At 41.9% G+C, this 22,745-nt stretch overlaps 1 protein-coding gene across 1 annotated transcript in view; it reads right to left on the reverse strand.

Moving 5' to 3' along the window:
- Kif11 (kinesin family member 11) overlaps window positions 1–22,745 on the reverse strand; it is a 47,707-nt gene that overhangs the window by 20,963 nt on the left and 3,999 nt on the right. Inside the window, exons 2-10 of the mRNA XM_032891852.1 lie at window positions 18,431–18,563; window positions 18,170–18,267; window positions 18,003–18,081; window positions 15,134–15,319; window positions 14,789–14,913; window positions 13,063–13,153; window positions 12,360–12,602; window positions 10,646–10,741; window positions 7,797–7,885 (exon numbers count right to left, since the gene is read on the reverse strand). Of these exons, the coding sequence (XP_032747743.1) occupies window positions 7,797–7,885; window positions 10,646–10,741; window positions 12,360–12,602; window positions 13,063–13,153; window positions 14,789–14,913; window positions 15,134–15,319; window positions 18,003–18,081; window positions 18,170–18,267; window positions 18,431–18,563 (1,140 nt within the window). The remainder of the gene's footprint in view (window positions 1–7,796; window positions 7,886–10,645; window positions 10,742–12,359; window positions 12,603–13,062; window positions 13,154–14,788; window positions 14,914–15,133; window positions 15,320–18,002; window positions 18,082–18,169; window positions 18,268–18,430; window positions 18,564–22,745) is intronic.

The raw sequence follows: 22,745 nt of genomic DNA on the forward strand, positions 1-22,745 counted from the left end.
CACACAAGAGACTCTGGATTTGGTCCCTATCACCATAAAATACATATACAATAAAACTTTATGTTGAGAAGACAGAAAAATGACAGAGAAGGGAGGTTAACACAAAGTAGAGGTGGGAAGGTTATAACTTAAGTGGCTGAGACCAGTGACAGTGACAGGTAATATAAAGATGCATCCAGTGTTTTAAGTGCTTAAGGCTTGAAGACACAAAGCATTGTAAGAAATAGGTGGGATAAATGACCAAAACCACCTAAAGGACTGATTCAAAGTACGTATACAGAGCAGTATCGATCCTCAGTATCTACAGGGGATGCCACACACACACAAACACACACACACACACACACACACACACACACGAGTTATATAAGACTAGGTGTACAACTACCACTGTTATACTAGTAGTAGGCCTTGTGAGATTCTTCTCTAGGGCAGAACTTCTCAGCTTCAGCAGTTCAGGTGCCTTATACCAGACAGTTCTTGGTTGAGGGCTATCCTGCACTTTTTAGAATATTCAATAACAATCACTGACTTGTATCTACTAGACGCCAACAATACTCTCCACCCACAGCAATGAGAACCCTAAACAGATGCCTAGCTAAGGTCTGCTATGATGCAGAAGTGGAGAACTGTTTTGCATACCTAACCTTTGTGCTTTCTCCAATATTAATCAATTCAGATCTGAGCAAAGGTGCATTTAAATGGTGCTGTAATGAAACAACAAAAACTGTATGTGCTAAGGCCAATGTCCCTTCAGGGTACCAGTAGACTCAACAGGATGATGCCCTGGTATCTTGCTGAAAGGATGGATAGCTGTCCCTGCCTTTGCATCCCAAATAAAATAAAAACAGGACTGTACTACCTTAGAGATGTTTGCTGGTTGGAACATATTAAGGTGCATTTGTTTGCTTTTGGTATTAAAGATTTTGTGCATTCTTATAACTACATTCTTTTTATTGTTGTTTTTCAAGACAGGTTTCTCTGCTTAGCCTTGTCTGGCTGTTCTGGAACTCAGAGATCTGAATACCTCTGCCTCCCAAGCGCTGAGATTAAAGGTGTGTGCCACCACTCCCTACCCTCTCAGTCCCATCTGCCCCACCCAGGTGAAGCCACTTCATCTAAGTGCAGGAGATTCTCACAGGTGTCAGACTGGACTTGGCCCAGGGGTGCACATGACAGAATCAAATCCATGAAAGCAGTCTAAATTTTTGGTGCATGGAACATGAATTCTTAAATAGAGACCACAATCTTTTGTAATCTTTGTTAACTATATACTATGGGAACCCTTAATGTTTCTGTTTTAGTGGAGAAAACATGAGGAAAAATCAGAAGGATCTGCTAATACATTTTTAAAAAATGTTGAATTAAACAGTGCTGTAATTACAATAATAAAACTGAAGTTTTTTAGTGGCAATGCTGTTTTATTTTTTTTCAACCACAAATATAGCACAATATGATTATTTACTACAAGAAGAAAAATAAATGCCAATAAGGAAGGAATAAAGGAAGAAGGAAGGAAGGAAGGAAGGAGGAAGGAGAAGGAGGGAGGGAGAAGGAGGAGGGGAGAAGGGAGGGAGGAGGAGGAGGGAGGAAGGAAGGGAGGAGGAAGGAAGGAAGAGGAGGAGGAAGGAGGGAGGAAGGGAGGGAGGAGGGGAGGGGGGAAGGGAGGGAGGGAGGGAGGAGGGGAGGAAGGGAGGAAGGAGGGAAGGAAGGGAGGAAGGGAGGGAGGGAGGAAGGGAGGAAGGGAGGAAGGGAGGGAGGAAGGCAGGAAGGAAGGGAAGGAAGGAAGGAAGGGAGGGAGGCAGGGAAGAAGGACGGGAGGAAGGAAGGAAGGGGAGGAGGAAGGAGGGGGAAGGGAGGAGGAAGGGGGAGGAAGGGAGGGAGGGAGGAAGGGAGGAAGGAGGGGAGGAAGGGAGGAGGAAGGAGGGGAAGGGAGGGAGGAAGGAAGGAAGGGAGGGAGGAAGGGAGGGAGAGGAAGGGAGGGAGGAAGGAGGGAGGAAGGAGGGAGGAAGGGAGGGGAGGAAGGGAGGGAAGGGAGGGGAAGGAGGAGAAGGGAGGGGAGGAAGGAGGAAGGGAGGGAGAAGGAGGGAGGAAGGAGGAGGAAGGGGAAAAGGAGGAAGGAGGGAGGAAGGGAGGAAGGAGGAGGAAGGAGGAGGAGGGGGAGGAAGGGAGGAAGGAAGGGAGGAGAGAAGGGAGGAAGGGAGGGAGGAAGGGGGGAAGGAAGGAAGGAAGGAGAGAAGGGAAGAAGGAAGGGAGGAAGGAGGGAGGGAGGAGGAAGGAGGGGGAGGAAGGGGAGGGAGGGAGGAGGAAGGGGAGGGAGGAAGGAAGGGAGGGGGAGGAAGGGAGGAGGAAGGAGGGAGGAAGGGAGGGGAGGAAGGAGGAAGGAAGGGAGGGAAGGGAGGGAGGAGGGAGGAGGAAGGAGGGAGGGAGGGAGGAAGGAAGGAAGGAGGGGGGGGGAGGAAGGAAGAAGGAGGAAGGGAGGAAGGAGGGAGGAAGGGAGGGAGGAGGAAGGAAGGAAGGAGGGGGAGGGAGGAGGAGGAAGGAGGAGGAAGGAGGAGGAAGGAGGAGGGGAGGAGGAAGGAAGGAGGGAGGGAGGAGGGTGAAGGAAGGAAGGAAGGGGAGGGAGGGAGGGAGGGAGGAGGGGAGGAAGGGAAGGAAGGAAGGAAGGGAGGGGGAGGGAGGGGGGGAGGAAGGGGGAGGAGGAAGGAGGAAGGAAGGAAGGAAGGGAGGAAGGAGGAGGGGAGGAAGGAAGGAGGGAGGGAGGGAGAAGGGAGGGAGGGAGGAGGAAGGAGGAGGAGGAAGAAGGGGGAGGAAGGAGGGAAAACGGCACAAGATTCTCCTGAAGCAACATAGTAGCTGAGGAATTACCTGCCTGTTACCACACTTGCCATCTGTATGTGGGGTGAGATCACCCAGCATCCCATGCTCAAGATTAACAAAAGGTCCTGGGTGAGATTTGTAGAACATTTAATATAACTGTGACTTGGTTTATAATGCAAGAAGAAAAGCCAAGTGGCCTGGAATCTAGTGAGCTTAATTCAGATCTTAATACACTGTAAGTGCTAGAAAGTCCTGGCTGCATTTTAAAGGGATTTCTCTGGGAATTCTACACCATGACATCTTAGCAAATGTGCACAGGAACTGTAGCAGCAGGGAGCAGTGGAGAAGACCCAAGTTACAGGTCCCATCTTGTTCTCAGACCTAAACACCAGTAGAACCTTTCAGGCTCACTCAGGAACTAAGTGTCTTTCAAGTCATATGAATTATGCATGGATTATATCAGGAAAACTCATTTGTTTCCTCCTTTCTTTTTCTTTTTTTCCTTTTGAGACAGGGTGTATTAGGAAAACTTTTAAGCTTTAGGAATCTTTATTCATAGACTGATGGAATTAACAAGAACAAAAAAATACTAAAAAGGCAAAATGCAAAGGGAAAGGTCAGGTTTTAAGAATCTTTTTTTTCTCACGACAAATTTCTCAAAGGCATTTTATTACCTTAGATTTTCATTTTCAAACACAAACAAATGCTATCTTTTGCAAATCTTCACAGGCCCATTTCATTTCGTAGACTTGAATGACATGGGTTTCACCTTCCATATGCTCAAATTAGTGTTAAGAATGTTGTGTAAAGTGCGTCCAACAAACCTCCCTCCTTAGAGACAGGAGTCTGCTAACTGCACGAGACCTTCAGCTTCTCTCTCACTGCTCACCTTGAGGAGCCAGGCATTTGAATGCAAATGTAATAAATGTCGACTCCTCGGAACTAAAACCCATTCTTAAAACCATTCTCAAAACCATCCAAATGGTGCTGGTTCAACTGGAGGTCAGCATGTAGAGGAATGCAGATCGATCCATGCTTATCACCCTGTACAAAGCTTAAGTCCAAGTGGATCAAGGACCTCCACATCAAACCAGACACACTCAAACTAATAGAAGAAAAACTAGGGAAGCATCTGGAACACATGGGCACTGGAGAAAATTTCCTGAACAAAACACCAATGGCTTATGCTCTAAGATCAAGAATCGACAAATGGGATCTCATAAACTACAAAGCTGGGGTTGGGGATTTAGCTCAGTGGTAGAGCGCTTGCCTAGGAAGCGCAAGGCCCTGGGTTCGGTTCCCAGCTCCGAAAAAAAAAAAAACTACAAAGCTTCTGTAAGGCAAAGGACACTGTGGTTAGGACAAAACGGCAACCAACAGATTGGGAAAAGATCTTTACCAATCCTACAACAGACAGAGAGGGCTTATATCCAAAATATACAAAGAACTCAAGAAGTTAGACCGCAGGGAGACAAATAACCCTATTAAAAATGGGTTCAGGGGTTGGGATTTAGCTCAGTGGTAGAGCGCTTGCCTAGGGAAGCGCAAGGCCCTGGGTTAGATCCCCAGCTCCAAAAAAAAGAACCAAAAAAAAAAAAAAATGGGTTCAGAGCTAAACAAAGAATTCACAGCTGAGGAATGCCGAATGGCTGAGAAACACCCAAAGAAATGTTCAACATCTTTAGTCATAAAAATGCAATCAAAACAACCTGAGATTTCACCTCACACCAGTGAGAATGGCTAAGATCAAAAACTCAGGTGACAGCAGATGCTGGCAGGATGCAGAGAAAGAGGAACACTCCTCCATTGTTGGTGGGATTGCAGACTGGTACAACCATTCTGGAAATCAGTCTGGAGATTCCTCAGATAATTGGACATTGAACTGCCTGAGGATCCAGCTATACCTCTCTTGGGCATATACCCAAAAGATGCCCCAACATATAAAAAAAGACACGTGCTCCACTATGTTCATCGTGTTATTTATAATAGCCAGAAGCTGGAAAGAACCCAGATGCCCTTCAACAGAGGAATGGATACAGAAAATGTGGTACATCTACACAATGGAATATTACTCAGCTATCAAAAAACAATGACTTTATGAAATTGTAGGCAAATGGTCAGAACTGGAAAATATCATCCTGAGTGAGGTAACCCAATCACAGAAAAACACACATGGTATGCACTCATTGATAAGTGGCTATTACCCCAAATGCTTGAATTACCCTAGATGCCTAGAACAAATGAAACTCAAGACGGATGATCAAAATGTGAATGCTTTACTCCTTCTTTAAAAGGGGAACAAGAATACCCTTGGCAGGGAATAGAGAGGCAAAGATTAAAACAGACACAGAAGGAACACCCATTCAGAGCCTGCCCCACATGTGGCCCATACATATACAGCCATCCAATTAGACAAGATGGATGAAGCAAAGAAGTGCAGGCCGACAGGAGCCGGATGTAGATCTCTCCCGAAAGACACAGCCAGAAAACAGCAAACACAGAGGCGTATGCCAGCAGCAAACCACTGAATTGAGAATAGGACCCCCGTTGAAGGAATCAGAGAAAGAACTGGAAGAGCTTGAAGGGGCTCAACACCCCATATGTACAACAATGCCAAGCAACCAGAGCTTCCAGGACTAAGCCACTACCTAAAGACTATACATGGACTGACCCTGGACTCTGACCTCATAGGTAGCAATGAATATCCTAGTAAGAGCACCAGTGGAAGGGGGAAGCCCTGGGTCCTGCTAAGACTGAACCCCAGTGAACTAGATTGTTGGGGAGGGCAGCAAGGGGGAGGATGGGAGGAACACCCATAAAGAAGGGGAGGGGGAGGGGGAGGGGGATGTTTGCCCGGAAACCAGGAAAGGGAATAACACTCGAAATGTATATAAGAAATACTCAAGTTAATTTAAAAAAAAAAAAACCATTCTATTCTGTAAAGGCAGTCAGAGTAAACTCTAACCAGACAACTGGGTGAGTCTTCCCAGAAGGACTGAAGGGCTTGGCCTTTGCCCCACAAAAAAATTTAACCAAGGTAACCATGTGATGATGGAAGTCCAAACATAATTCCAGTCATCCCACAGGACTGTAAGCTTCACTCCACACAAAACTAAGACACCAGCTAACACTCACTGAACATTTGAGAAAACAAACACAAATGTTAGAAACCACCAAAAAAGTAAAAAGGACCATGAAGAGAAGATAAAACTTTAATAATACTAATAATGTTTGAGGACAATCTATCTATACAGAATTAGGACACCACATTCTCTACAGGTCAGGAAAGATGCGGTAGAGCTTTTACAAATTAAACATCTGACAACAGAAAGAAAATTCATCAAAAATAATTGAACATAAAGCCAGGCATACTAGTACATGCCTTTAGTCTCAGGGCTTAGTAGGCTGAGGCAGACAGACCTCTGAGTTTGAAGCCAGCCTGGCCTACAAAGCAAGTTCCAGAACAGCAAGGGATACGCAAAAAAACCCTGTCTCAAAAAAAAAAAAAAAAAAAAAAGTAAAATAAAGTATGATGAATGCTTTTGCTCTTCTTAAGATAGGCTGGCCTTGGGGTTGGGGATTTAGCTCGGTGGAAGGGTGCTTGCCTAGGAAGCGCAAGGCCCTGGGTTCGGGCCCCAGGTCCGGAAAAAAAAAAAAAAAAAAAAAAAGAACCAAAAAAGATAGGCTGGCCTTAAACTCAGAGATCTGCCCTTGCCTCCTGAGTGCTGAGACTAAAGATACTCAACACTACACCTGGCTCAAGTAGCGCTTTTAACCACAAAACCCACGGGCCTTCCAGACCCACTTAAAGTGGTATGCTGACTCCTTGAGTGTTGGGAAATTTCAGGAATGACTGACTGGTTGGTGGTTTAGCTCAAGTGTAAAGCTGTCAGAGGACAGGGGTCATGGAAGAAGAGAAAATGATGGTGCATGTATTACAGCATACCTATGGAAGTCAGACGACAACTTTTGGAGTTGATTCCCTCCATCTATCATGCGGGTTCTAAAAACTGAACTCATGTCCTCAGGCTTGGTAGCAAGCACCTTTACCTGATGACCCATCTCACCAACCATAGTTTTTGGTTTTGAGACCAATCTTGCTATGTGGCCCTGGCTGGCATCAAACTCAGTTCTTCTATTTCTGCCTCCTAGAACATGCCAGTTAAAATGAGAGAGAGCTTGTGCACTCGCATGCACACATACGCACATGGGGCTGCACAAATACTGTGGTGCACATGTGGAGGCCGAAGGACAACTTGTGAAAGCAGTCTTTCCTTCCATGAAGTGGGCTGCAGGCACCCAACTCCGGTCATGAGTCTCTGCACCACATAGCTGTCACACTGCCTCAGGACATTTTAGTGTCAAACCAAAAGAAGCACTTATGGACAGTAGACATTATTCCCTTATTGCTGCATAAGTATGTTTTACTTCAAACTATTGTTATATAAAAGTATGGTTTTAGAAATGGGTGTGTTGGCACTCCAGTAACTGTGAGGCTGACGTAGGATTCAGAAAGCTTCAGGCCAGTCTGGGAGATACACAGTAAAAATACTTCCAAAAACAAAAATAAGGGTATGGGGAGATGGTTCAGCAGGGGAGAGCTCTGTCTGGGGAACTGGGTTCAATTCCCAGCACCACATGGCAGCTCACAGGGCTTCTAAGTCCATCTCCAGGATACCTAACTCTTCTGGCCCCCATGGCACTGCCTGAAATGGGGCACACAGACATACATGCAGGAAAACTATCAGTAGGCTTAAAGTAAAATGCTTAAAAAAAAAAATCCACCCAGGCAGTAGTAGTGTAGAATTTTAATCCCAGAACTCTGGAGACAGAGGCAAATAAATCTCTGAGTTCAGGGCTAGCCTGGTCTACTGATTGAGAACAGGTAAGGCTACACAGAAAAATGCTGTCTTGAAAAACCAAAAAACCAAAAACCAAAAATACCTTAGAAACCAACTCTATAACTGAAGTCTTACCTGAAACTTTCTTCAGAGATGTACACTCCATTTTTCTCACGAGCTGCTGCAAGATCTCGCTTCAAACGCTCTATCTCTTCTGTATACTCCTGCGCAAGAAGGATGTTAGAGATAGGGATCACCTTAGTTGGTTTTTATTCTATCATTCAGTGTGGAGAGCATATGCATTAAATAAAACATGTTAGTTCATAATTTTCAAGCATAAAATGTTATAAGCATACTTTTAAAAAAAAAAGGATTTCCCTCCATAACCCAGGCTGTCCTTGGCAATCTTCAGTCTCAACCGTTGAAATGCTGAGATCACATGTGTAGATCTCCACCCCCAGCTATAACTATAGTTTTAAATTAATGTTAATTTGTTTAGAAATAGTCTTTCAATGACCTTAATAAAATAAAATGTTTTCACTATAAACTCCTATCCACCTTTGAATAATCAAGATCTCTACTGCTGTGATCAAAACACCATGACCAAACAAAACTTGGGGAGGGAGTGTTTACTCAATCTTACAGTCCTAACTGAGGAAAGGCAGGGCAGAAACCGGGAGGCAGGACTCAAGCAGAGGACATGGAAGAGTGCTGCTTCCTGGCTGTGTTCCTCCTGGCTTGCTCTACCTGCTTTCTAATTTGCCCCAGGATCATCTGCCAGGGGTGGCACCGCCCATAGTGAGCTCAACCCTCCTGCATCAATCACTAACTGAGAAAACCCCACAAGCTTGCCTCTGAGCCAGTTTGGCTCGGGCATAAAATCAACAGAGAATCCCTGTTCCTAAACCACTATAGCTTGTGTCATGCTGGCAAAAACTAACCAGGACAACCTTTGAGAATTACCACACAACTACAGCTATTACAACTAAGAAGTAAGTATTTGTGGAAGAAGAGATGAATAAATGAATGGGATAGAACAGAGTCCAAAAATAGGCCCACATAAATCTGGAGAATTTAATATACTAAACAGCACAAAAATTAAAAGCTTTCGCTCTGCAAAAAAAAGCCTGTGTGAAGGTAAAAAGCTGGTCAACAAAGTTGGAAACCATGTTTGCAAACCACAAATATTCAGAAACCTTATAAGCAACAAAGAAACTAAAATACGTTAGAACTCCAAAGGCTGGAAAGCTGGCTCTGCAGTGAAGATGCCTCACTGCTCCTGCAGAGAGCCTAGGCTCCATTCGCAGCACCCACACTGTGCTGACTATAACTGACTCTAGTTCCAAGATGTGGACTCCCGCTCTTCTTGCTTCTACTGGAACAGCATACACGTGGTACACACACACACACACACACACACACACACACACACACACACACACACACACACACACAGAGGCAAAACACCGGTAAACATCTCAATAAAAGAAGAAATAATTGGGGCTGGAGAGATGGCTCAGTGGTTAAGAGCACTGACTGCTCTTCCCGAGGTCCTGAGTTCAAATCTCAGCAACCACATGATGGCTCACAACCATCTGTAATGAGATCTGATGTCTTCTTCTGTTGTGTCTGAAGACAGCTACAGTGTACTCATATATAATAAATAAATGTAAACAAAAAACAAACAATCCATTGGAAAATAGTGCTGAAGACATGAACAAACATGTCACCAAAAGGGATATCTGAGCCAGACAGTGGTCGCACACACCTTTAATCCAATCATTCAGGAGGCAGAGGCAAGCTGACCTCTGAGTTTGAGACCAACCTGGTTTACAGGAATGAGTTCTAGGACAAGGAGGGCTACACAGAAAAACTCTTGTCTTGAAAAAGAAAACAAACAACAAAAAAGGACACACGAATAGCAAGTACACAAGTACAGAAAGTTGTTCAATATCATTGGTCATTAGGGAAATGTACAGTAGACCAGGCATAGTGGTTCCTGCCTATAATCCCAGCACAAAAGATGCTGCACAGAAGCACAAGCAAACAGATGCCCGGTCAGCCTGGACTATAAACTACAATTCTGCTCAAGAACAAAACAGAGTGGGAGTGGGGAGACATATCAGTGGCCACTTCATTACAGAAAAGGGAAACTACATGTTAATATTTTTCTAAAAGTGGATCTGTATAGATATTGGTCAAGTTCATTAATGTATTTTAAAAACGACTGAAATAAGTGCTAACAAGAGGTAAATGTCATGGTGTGTAAACTTCCCCTCAATAAAGCAAACAGAAATTATAATTGTAAACACAAATGCTACCCAGGGTGTCAACTGCATTATAAAGTTAGGAATATCAACACATCAGTGGTAGGAAAACACTCTAACATTTCAGACAAAACTTTATGTCATTACCAGTGATCTGTTGTTATTCCTAGCCTGGTGTGGTGGCATCGGCCTTTAATCCCAGCACTCAAGAGGCAGAAATAGGTGGATCTCTGAGTTCCAGGCCAGCCTGGTCTACAAAATAAGTTCCTGAACAGCCAGGGCTACACAGAAGAATGCCATTTAAAAAAAAAAAAAAAAGGGGGGGGGGCTGGGGATTTAGCTCAGTGGTAGAGCGCTTGCCTAGGGAAGCGCAAGGCCCTGGGTTCGGTCCCCAGCTCCGGAAAAAAAAGAACCAAAAAAAAAAAAAAAAAAAAAAGCCAAAAACAAAACAAAATGAACAAAAACGGTGATCTGTTGCTACTCCTATTACAGACATGCCAAACATGGCTACATTACTCCATTAAAAATTCATAATTACTGTCAGGCAGTGGTGGTACATGCATTTAATCCCCAGCACTAGGGAGACAGAGGTAAATGGATCTCTGAGTTTGAGGCCAGCCTGGTTTACAGAACAAGTTCCAGGACAGCCAAGGCTACACAAAGAAACCCTGTCAAAAAGTCAAAACCAACCAAACAAACAAACAAGATCATAATTACCTTAATAAGTGCCTTTTTGGTGAGTTTCTGATTAACTTCAGGCTTATTCATTATGTTCTTTGCTCTGTGAGCATATTCCAATGTACTCAGCGTTTCCTGTTATGAAAAGGAAAGGTTAATAATTACTGAGGGCATGAGCATGAGAATAAAGATACTGTTATTTAAAATGCACCACATAACTTACAATCATAAGTTCTGTGTTTAATGTATGATCTATTTATGAACTATTTCATCCTTGTGAGTGTTGCATGTGTGCATGAGTGTGAAAGCCATTGGGACAAGGTCTTTACCACTGTCCGCCTTACACTTTGAGGTGGTGCCTCTCAATGACAATGGAGCATGTCAATCTAGCTAGACTGGCTGGCCAGTGAGCTCCAAAGATCCAAATGTCTCCTCCTCTCAATGCCTCCAGAACTGCATCACCAAACTTAGATTTGAAGTGAAAACTGGGGATCTGAATTTGAGTCTCCTCATGTTTGTATGACAAGCACTTTACCGACAGAGCCATCTGCTCAAGCCTCCTACACAGTTTTAAATTCAATGAATTCCACCAGCTGTGAATAAACAAAATGTCCTATTATATAACAATTTCCTGAAAGATAAAATCTTCCATCTTGGAAGTAAATTCATTAAGGATGATGCTCTAAAGGGTAGTTTTACATTCCATATTGCAGGGATGCTCAGGTGATTTAAAAAAATATAAGTTTCAGAAGTCCTTGAAACAGATGCACCAGGCCCCTCCCTGCCTAAGTATATTACAAGTAGTAAAGACAGCTGAGAGACACCCTCAGACCAGACAGTCCCTGGATTAGACACAGTGGGCCCCTCCCAGAAAGACACTCTCAGTCCAGCAGAGTTACTGCTGGGCTGCCTGGAAGAGGCAAACACCAGCCCATGCAGCTAGAAAGATGTTTGTCAGCCTGCTGAGCTGTTATGCAAGTTAAGCTGTCATGAGCAAAGGCACACTGAGGGTGGGGAGGCTTTTGGTGATGCAGATGACTCTGAATAATCTGATCATATAAGTAATCTCTCACCCATATTACTGTAAATAACCCCAATAAAACACATTAGTTCACCAAGGTGAGTTCTGGTGATGTCTTTACTCTGGTCTGGCATGTGTTCTCTATCTGAGGTGACTAGACATTGGTTCATGGAGAGTTCAGCAACAGTGTTACACGATACTTATCTTCATATAACTAATTATGTACACATAAAAAAGAATTAAGTGGCTCAGAGGTTAAGAGCAGCTCTTCCAAAAGTCCTGAGTTCAATTCCCAGCACCACATGGTATCTCATAAGGGACCTGATGCTCTCTTCTGACATGTAAGTGTACATGCAGACAGAGCCTTCTTGCATTAAAAAAATACATAAATAAATTTAAAATTATGAACTAGTTTGGCAGCATATGCCATTACAACATTCTGGAAGCTGAGGCAAGGAGATCATGAGTTTTTGGTTGGCCTGAAAAACATAAAAAATCCTATTTCAAAAGAAAACTAGCAAAAAAAAAAAAAAAAAGAAAGAAAGAAAAAGAAAAAAAGAAGAAAGGAAAAAAGAAAAAGACCACTTTGGAAGTCATAACTAGCTTTTTATCATACCAGATTGTTCTATATTATAGTATGGGATAAAGCCAGTAAATGAACTCTAAAATTATGACAGCTAAGAAAGGCTTATAGTTCTTCCCACACTTGCTGCTTTCTCTCAAAGGGCTTACCTCAAGATTGAGAGACGCAGGGGAAATGGTTGCAATTATAGATGTTCTTGTACGTCCCCCAAGAGAATCTTGCAGGATTCTTGTTAGTTTAGATTCTCGATAAGGAATATGAGGTGTTCTTTCCACAAGAGCAGTGATTACTCTCCCCAGAGTCAGCAGGGACTGGTTGATATTTCCAGCTTCCCGGGCCCTCTTGTCAACAGCTCCAGAACGCCCAATATTTTCACTTCCTGCAAGATCAACCTTTAATTTAAAAAGAAAAAATGTCAATCTATTGTATTTGAATTCAAAGATTTGTATTCTTTTATATATTTTATTATATTCAATGTTCTAAATCACTAGCAAAATAAATTTTCCACAACAAATTCCTTCTCCCACTCCAAAGTTAACTGGTGAAGTAACTATGAAAATACCAGGGTTGGGGATTTAGCTCAGTGGTAGAGCGCTTGCCTAGGAAGCGCAAGGCCCTGGGTTCGATCCCCAGCTCCGAAAAAAAAAAAAAACCAAAAAAAAAAAAAGGTTGGGATTTAGCTCAGTGGTAGAGCGCTTGCCTAGGAAGCGCAAGGCCCTGGTTCGGTCCCCAGCTCCGGAAAAAAAAGAACCAAAAAAAAAATAAAAAAAAAAAGAAAATACCATTGAGAATTGCAAGCTTCTCTAGGAAGTAATCATGAATAGCACAGTGGCATCAAGGCAGGATGCTTACCAAATTCAACTTCCCAATTTTAACAAGCTCTTCTCCATCAATTGTCGTTTCTTTCATGTGTATCGTGACAGAAAAAACTGAGTGTGAACGACTAGAAAACAAGATCAAGTTGTCTACTCATTACAACAGAAACATTATTTGTTCCCCATCTAATACTGAAAACAGGAAAGGAAGCTCTGAATGCACCAGGGAGGGTCAAGACATCAATCAGAAAACAGAACTTGGAAAGACAAAATTCTACCTGCTAGCTACGATACTGACCCTATCAAGGAAGCTATCAAAACTGCCCTAGAACTTTTGCAGTTCCTGGGTTCTATCCCCTTCAACACACACAGATACAAAGAATTTTCAGGCAAATATCTGAAAAGAAGAATGTTTCAGAGCAGAGAGCTCCAAACCAGAACATCAACGCGTTTATGAATGTCACTAGCAGTGGCAAACATGGTAATTTTGTATTATATTCTTTGTACTTTTAAAAATTCTTATTTTATAAGTTATTTAAATTACAAAAAAAGGGTACAAGGAGCTGAGTTGTATTTATCTTATGTTTTTCTATTATTATCTACTGATTTAATGTTGAAAGTATTATTATGTGTGGATTGGGTATGAGGTAGGGCACATTCCACGTGGAATTTGGTTCTTTCCTTCTGCCGTTAGATGAGTGGGTTCTAGGGCTCAAACTCAGATGGCCAGGCTTGCAGGACAAGCACCTTAAGAGGCCATATCATCAGCCAGCCCTACCACAGGTTTCTACTTCAAGATTGTGGGATTAACCCAATTAACATAAATATCAAGCTGCCTTGGAAAAGCTGAGCTAATTTTTTTATTCATAAAAAATGATCTTTGTTTTATATATATAAAAAAATAACCAGGCATGGTGATAAACAGGATAGAGAAATTTGTTCCCTTCTCCCTTTTTCATGAATGTGAGGGTTGGTGACCATCTGTGGGCTGACTCCTAAGTAAAATCTTTTTAAAACAAAGATTTGATCTCAATTTCTATAGCTCAGTGATCAAGTACTTGCCTAACATGTAACATGGATTTAATTTCCAGAATAAAAAAAAAGTCAAATTCCACAAAAGAATGAAAATTAACATGTGATTGTCCTTTTATTAAAACCATACGGGGGCCGAGAGGCCGCCTTTGAATGGCAGTGTGGGCTCTACACATTTTATCCTAAAACTTAACCTGCAAGACACAGTTTCGTTCAATTCCTTTGTTTGGTCTGTGCTTTGTTGGTTTTGAGACCTCTTACTCTGTAGCCTTGGGTGGCCTGGACTTCCACCTGCCGTCACCTTCTAAGTGCCACCACTAAAGATGTGTGCCACCACACCTTGCTTTGGTTTGGTTTCTGAGTCAACAGAAAGGTTAGAGATTAACAAGAAAGACTGTGCTTTGACTGTACAGCCCAAGCTGGCCTAGTTACACATACCTGGTTCCTCTCCACATTGATCCACCACACCACCCCCAGCATACGATCACTTGAAGAAGAATGTCTTAGCACATTAATACTTCTGCACTTATTTACCTTATCTTTGTTTTCCTTTCAACAATCTTCCAATATCAACAGCCTCTTTATGAATCTGATGCCAAGTACCAAGGACTCCCTCCCCTTACAGCACAAATCCCTGTGACCCAATTCCCTGACCCATCCTAACGTGATGCCTCCAAAGTCTTAGCAAAAGGAAAACAGTGGAGCAAAAAGCACACACGGTGGCTTCTCACCTGGAGTAAGCATTCATCAAGGTTGCTGCAGTTGTCCTTTTGGCTGCCCCCTTCTCTAAGATTTGGTAGACTTCATCTTTGTTGTGTACTGTGATTTCCTCTAAGCCTTTGATTATCACTCCTCTCTGATCAAATATCAAACAACATCTATTACTTTATAAAGAAAAAGTACACTGACTTTTAAAAGACTCTACAGGGGTTGGGGATTTAGCTCAGTGGTTAGAGCGCTAGCCTAGGAAGCGCAAGGCCCTGGGTTCGGACCCCAGCTCCGAAAAAAAGAACCAAAAAAAAAAAAAAAGACTCTACAGTAAAATTGGAAACTTTCCTTCTCAAACCCTGAGTTACCTTGTTCCGGGGATCATCAAACATCTGCAGCCTTTCAGAAACATCAGAAGACGGACTCAAAAGATCAAAAAGCTCCTCATTATAGATTTCCAATAGGGACACTTTCACTGAAAACTCAGTGCCATTATCAGTAAGTTTCTCAAAAATCTGATGAAGAGTACGTGGAATTATACCAGCCAGAGGATCCTGAAATTATAGTATTAAGAATTAAAATAAACTCAAAATGTCATTTACTAAACTGTTAAAATATGACGAAGACCTCCTTAAGAGTTTATTATGTATGTACAACACTAAGGACTGAGCATAAGGTCTTACACACGCTTGCAAGTGCCTACCACTCCTATACCTCCCATCCCTGTTTTTCTTCCTAGAGACGGGAATCTCCCTTAAATTGCCCAGTTTGGCCCCACATTTGAAATACTTTTGCCTCAGTCTCCAGGGTATTTGGAATGACAGATGCACACCATCATACCTAAGTCTAGTTTATTTAAGGTTTACTATATAGCCTAGCCTGCCTCTAATTTGCAATTCTCTAATTCAGCCACCATACTTGGCTTATAGTAGATTCCAGTATGAACCAGTTTACCCTTCCCATGCAGTTCTTCTGCATTCTACCAATCACAAAAGAACCAGTGGTGGGCCACATCTGGGAACTTAATTTCTCGTTGCGGACTGGAGAGATGACTCAGCATTTAAGAGCACTGTCTGCTCTTCCAGAGGACCTGAGTTCAATTCCCAGCAACCACATGGTGGCTCCCAACCATCTGTAATGGCATCTGATGCCCTCTTCTGGCATGTAGGTGTACATGCAGACAGAGGACTCAATACATAGCAAAGCTGGGTGGGGCAGATGCATGCCAACAATCCTGAACTTAGGGAAAAAAAGGTCAGTTCAAGGTCCGCTCAGCCAGAAAACAAGCTTAAGGTCAGCCTGAGCTACTACGGCCTGTCTGAGAACAAACAACTCTGCCCCTCCCCAAATAAAAAGAATATAACAATTACTTACATAGTACTCACATTGTATTAAGTATTGCAAGTAACCTATGGATGATTTAAGCTATCTGAAAGTATGTATTTAACTTATGTACAAACATGTAACATCTGATAAAAAGACTCTGAGCATCCTCATACATTGGTATGTGTATTTATGTGTGTACTAGAATCAACCACCCCCCATGGATACTGAGAGACAACTACAGTAAGGTAAATTAAAAACTAAAACCTAACTAATCCAATGTCAGAAAAGTCAAGTCATATCAGTCTAAGGTATAGTCAACCACAATCTAAAACATTAAATGGAAAGTACAGAAAAACAGTGTTAAATTTAAATTTTTAAATTTAAAAATTGGGCATCATTCTAAGTAGCATGATGAAATAATAAACCATTATAGATTTCTTATGAACATCAGACCTGTCAATAAAAATGCCTATGTCCAATGAGGTGAGGCAGGAAACAGAAGATGGGACACTAGCAGGAAGAGAGAGCATTCTGGGAAATACTGAGAGAATGAATGGAAAGGCAGGAAGAGATGAGGGAAAGATTCCTGTGAGACTATGAGGAAGATGCTGAAGAGAGTCCATGAAGAAATGGGCCAGGACTGAAGGAGAGATAACTAATTATGTAGAAGACACAGAATAGTGTGAATGGGTTAAATAAGCTATGAGCTAGTCAGGGATGAACCAAAGCTTATGGCCTAGGCATTTAATAATAAATAATTAGTCTCAGAGTTGTCATTCTCTGAGCAGGAGCAGGAGCTAGGAGGAAAACAGATTTAATTTTTTTACACACCATCCTGCCAGGGACATGAATCACTTTGACTGTCTATACTGTCTATGCTTCCTAATTATTAGCCACTTGGTAGCACTGTTGGCTAGAATATCCATTATTCTGAAAGGGCAGCATTAAATATTTGAGTAACTTCATTTCAAGTTATCCCAGTATTATGGAGGTTGAGATACAAGAAATATTACAAGTCCAAGGGCAATATACGGTAAGTTCCAGGCCAGCCTGAGTTTACAGTATAAGACTTTGTCTCAAAAATATCATCAACAACAAGAATAATAATATTTTTAAAAATATTTATTTATTATATATAATTACACTGTAGCTGTCTTCAGATACACCAGAAGGAGGCATCAGATCCCATTACAGATGGTTGTGAGCCACCATGTGGTTGTTGGGAACCGAACTAAGGAACTGGAAGAGAAGTCAGTGCTCTTAACCACTGAGCCATCTCTCCAGTCCAATCATAATAATTTTTAAACTAAAGCACAATAGCAGTGATTCTGGCAATTTGAGGATATCAAAGAGAAAAATGTAAAGTATTTCATTTAAGTGATAAAGTAAAATTATAATAAAAATTTAAAATACGGAGAAACCATATTTGAATAATATACTATAGTACATTGCTATAATTCTTATGTTATATTATTGTTATTGTTGATAAAATTTTATTATACTTAATTTATAAATTAGATGTTATCATAGGTACATATGTAAGAAAAGACATAGCGTACATATTGTTTACTATCTTTGGTACCTGCTACAGGTCTTGAAATATTAATCATTTCCGTACAGATAAAGCAGAGTGGTAGGGGAGAGACTGAAGTCTAAGAAGACCCTCCCTTTTTATTATTTAACTGTACTGTATGTGTTGGTCTTCTCTCTCCCAGTAAGACCATATATTTCTGACACGACAGTAATTTTACTAAACTATTACTTATTGCACTTTAGTACAATAAAGAACTTAGGTTCGTGGTTGACATGGTTCTCTAATTTTCTGCATTCAATAGAGGTCCATAAACGAATTTTTGTTGGCTAAATTTTTGCCACAACTGAGATAAATGAACATTATAAAACAATAAATACCTCCTCCCAGGTATATACTTCATTAGGTGACCTTTCACCTTCCATTGTAAAAGTTTTTCCAGTGCCAGTCTGGCCATATCTGTGAAAGATTTCAAAAAAAGCATTAAAAAGTCAAAAACAAATGCACATATCTAAACCTTCTAAACTTGAAAAGTTGTTTTGCTTACGCGAAGATGGTACAATTATAGCCCATAATAACTTCATCTAGAATTGGACAAACAACACTTCGGTAAACATCAATTTGTTTTGTAGATGCTCCAAACACCTATTTTTAAAAGAAAGAAAAAAGCTCTGAAAACACATGATTCATGTTAATAATTTGCCCACTAGAAATGAGCTCATCCAATTTGAGGGCAAAGCTCAGAAGCACGCCGTTTTCCACGGAACACTTTCCATTGGTGACTAATCAAAGAGAAGAAAGTAAGTACCATGTCAAATGTGTATGTTTTCCTTGAGGTCTTGTCAGTCAGCCCTGCAGTTCGTACACTGACTTCCTTCCGTGCGTGATCACACTCTACTACAGAGTGGGCGTTAGCTTTCCGCTCTGCCAAATTAAATGGTCTGTAAAAGAAACACAGGATTAGAAATGTTCGGTAAAGTTAAATAGTAACACTTCCCCTAAGTACACTAATCAAGAAAAAGTATGCAATATAAAATTATTCATAGGAATTAAATAAAAAGGAAATAAAGCAGACAGTAGAATCATAAAGGTCTCTGTCCCCCAGAAATAAATAGATAGGTAAAACATAATTCTATCAATTCCCTCTTTCTCCCTCTGCCGTCTTCTCTTTTTTGATGCAGGTCTCATGTAACCCAGGCAGGCTTCAAACTCTCTATGTAGCAGTGGCTAGCCTTGCACTCCTGATCTCCCCCCACCCACCCACCCCCTACCCCACCCCCACCCCCGGAGCTGGGGACCGAACCCAGGGCCTTGTGCTTGCTAGGCAAGCACTCTACCACTGAGCTAAATCCTAACTGCCCTCCTGATCTTCTTGCATCTACCCATCAAGCACTAATTTTATGAGGCAGTAGAGAGCAAACCCAGGGCTTCATGTAGGGCAGGCAAGCACACTTCACAATGAGCCACATCTTCAGCTCCCATTTTAACTGTTTTCGAAGAGAGGTCAACATAATTTAAGATGTAAGAACGTCTCTTTTTTTCAGAATTCCATTCCTACTTGATTTATCTATTTTGAGAAAGGGTCTCTTTGTAGCCCAGGCTGTCCAGCAACTCACAGGGCTGACTTCAAACTCACAAAGATCCTTCTGCTTCTGCCTCTGCCTCTCTCTGCCTCCCTCTGCCTCCCTCTGCCTCCCTCTGCCTCCCTGGGTTCTGTGAGAGATCCTGGGCCACCTAACAAGAGAGCCAAGGTCAACTCCAGGTCTATGCATGCATTCACACCAGACCCATTTTTAAAGGGAGAGAAGGATCGAGTGGGAGAGTGAGATGGCTCACTCCATGTCTGCCATCAAGCCTAAAACCTTGAGTTCAAGCCCCAGAACCCATATGGTGAAAAGAAGGAATCTACTCCCACAAGTTGTGCTCTGGCCTGAGCATACTCCCTCCCAACCAACCAACCACCCACCCAATCAACCAATAAATGTTTTTAAAATTGAGGGAAAGAGAGAAACAGGTTATTTCTTGAGCTAAGGATGAAGCTCATGTATGGCTGGCATGCACTTGTCTCAGAACAAAACTCAGGAACTCGTACTCACGGCACTCTTCTTCCCCACAAACCTCAAATAAGGCCCCTATTAATTCCTATCAAGAAATACAACCCACAGAGTAGAATTCATAAAATACTCACATACTTAATACATATTTGAGCCAAAGGTGAGTTATTTATCCCACTGAGTATGCACATTATGTAAGGAAGGTCTAAATAGAAAATCTTTCTCTCATTGCTAGACAACCAGGGTGTTATTTATTTAAGATGCATATCTCAACTTCTCTTTCCATACCCCATTCACTAGCACATTACTGAGTGGTCAGAAGAGCAAATTTGTGATCTTGGGAAATTTAATTTCTGGGTACTAGTAATGCTATCATTTTGCCACAATACTGAAGCCAAGAGCAATGCATATTACATGGAGGAATATACAACATTATTAAGAGTCCACTAAAATATGTTGTTAAAACCAACATATATTGAGGCAAGCTAAAGTATCAAGTATAGTGGATTTACTTTCCAGTGACTAAAGCTTTGTTCTACTATTTCTAGTATCTGTTACTTTCTAGCATGAACATGAGATTAAGCTCCTGAATGATCGACATTCAAATTGTTAGGACAGAGTAATAAATCTATACAGATCACATATAGCTAAAAATTATGAAAACACAGACTAAACATGGTAGTACATGCCATTAATCCTAGCACTCAGGAGGCAGAGGCAGGAGTATTCTGCGAATTACAAGCCAGCATGTCTACATAGCAAGGTATAGGCCAGCCCGGAAGGAAAATAGAAGCTGTCAAGAGGTATTTTAGAGACTGTCAGTGTACTGGAAAGAGTACCTCTAAGCTACTGTTTTCCTAACCCAATTTCTCTAACTAGAAATTGCAAGGTTCTTGCTGATTCCTAACTCCACCAGTTTGGGCCTCAATACAGATGTATAAAATTTCAAACCAAAATGGTAAGAGAGGGAGACCAAAGATTTCTAAATTTTTTTTAAAAAATCCTGTATCATTCCATAAATATTCATCATGTACTTATTATATGATAGCAGAGATAAACTAGTGAACAAAACAAAATTCAAAAAACAAATTGTGAGCTAGAAAGACAGCAGTGAAGAGCCCACACTGTACCCAATTCCCTGCAGCTCCAGTTCCTGGGGATCCGAGTGTCTTCTGAACTCCAGAGACACCAAACTCCTACACACTTATTTACACACACAATGAAAAATGAAAATCTTTTTAAAAGGGTTGCTGCAGCTGTAGCTCAATTGATAAGAAAGCTTGCCTGCCTAATATGCACACAGGCAGGCATGGACTCCATCCTCAGCACCTCGTAAACACAGGGGTGCGCACTGGTAACCCCAGAACTCAGAAGAGGAGGCAGAAAAATAAGTTACTCGAGTAAGAATAAGGCTACCTGGGTTCATCAGATCCTGTCTCAAAGGAAAAATAAACAGAACATCACTAAATCCTTCTCAGGGAACTTCTAACATTCTTGAAGAGAAATTATCAAATAAATATATTAGCTACTAATAAATTAGAAATAAAAGAGCAAAATAAAAGGGCATAGGAATTAATAAGACAGATAAGTATACTACTTTGGTGTGATTATGAAATGCTTCTTGATGAAGTGATATTTAAGCAGAATGTAAAATGTGAAGGAGTCAGATGTAGATATTTTGGCAGAAAAGTTTTCCAGGGAGACAACAAAAACTGGCAGGACCCTGACTTGCTTAGTAGATTCAGTCTTAAAAGCATAGAAAATATGTATGTAGCAATATTTTTTTATAAATACCGGAGGCCCTTTCCTGCTACCCGCCCCCATGTTTTATGTTCCCAAATTAAAGACACACACACACACACACACACACACACACACACACACACACACACACACACACAGCCTTTATATTTTGATATGCCATAAACAGCTCAACAGTTGGGCCACTTCTAACATCCACTTCCTAACCTCCTTCCAATAACCCTGAGCTAGTACTGACTAAATTCGATATTCGACCTTGGCTGCTCTGGACCCACAGGCCTGCCCAGCTGGGCCGCACTCTCGTGGCTCCTTCACAAGCTTTGCCTCCCTGTCCATTCTCTTCTCAGGCCCTCCTCTCCCTTCTCTCAGTCCCAAGCCCTGGAATCCTAAAAGTCCTGGGTCTGTCTGCCCTATCCAGCCATTGGCTGATGGCATCTTTATTTTACCAACTGGGGGCAGGGTCTGAGGACCCAAATTAATATCATAATACAAGCAGCATTAGGTCAAACCCACTACATGTAATTTAAAAAAAAAAAAAGTAGGAGCAGTCGGGATAGGTCAGAGGCCAATAGAGCTTAATGTTCTTCCCAAGGACTCAAGTTCATTTGCCAACACCCATGTCTAGTGGTTCACAACTGTCGGGGTTGGTCTCCTATACTGTATATTCAGATGCTGATTTCTTTTGGTGCCTGGACATCTGGTTACAGTACAATAGTGTGGTCAATTACCTTCGGTTTCAACGTTACGTAAAAATTGTTTTCCATCATCTCTGATTTGTTAATAAAGAGCTGATCAGCCTATGGTGGAGCAGGATAGGGCAGTAGAAACGGGGCATGGGATCCCAGGGAGGGAGGGAGGGAGGGAAGGGAAGAAGAGGAGGAAGAAGAAAGGAGGGAGGGGAGGAGGAGGAAGAGGAGGAGGAGAGTATAAAGAGACTATGTGGGAACACCAAGAGGATTTGCCATGAGGACACATGGAGCAGAGCAAGCCAGAGCAAGCCTCAGATAGCAAGTAATGAGGCATTTATCTGGGTATTAACAGCCTAGTCTGGTTGAATAGCTCAGAACCTGCCAGTACAGTTCCAACAGCTTATTAATAAAAAAAATACCAAGTCTCTGTGTCTTGTATTTGAGAGCTAAACAGGATAAAGTGGTGTAAAAAACCCTGGAGACAGGGGCTGGAGAGATGGCTCAGTGGTTAAGAGCACCAACTGCTCTTCCCGAGGTCCTGAGTTCAAATCTCAGCAGCCACATGGTGGCTCACAACCATCTGTAATGAGATCTGATGCCCTCGGGATTGGGGATTTAG

The sequence above is a fragment of the Rattus rattus genome, chromosome 2 (genome assembly GCF_011064425.1).
Source record: "Rattus rattus isolate New Zealand chromosome 2, Rrattus_CSIRO_v1, whole genome shotgun sequence".
Taxonomy (NCBI): domain Eukaryota; kingdom Metazoa; phylum Chordata; class Mammalia; order Rodentia; family Muridae; genus Rattus; species Rattus rattus.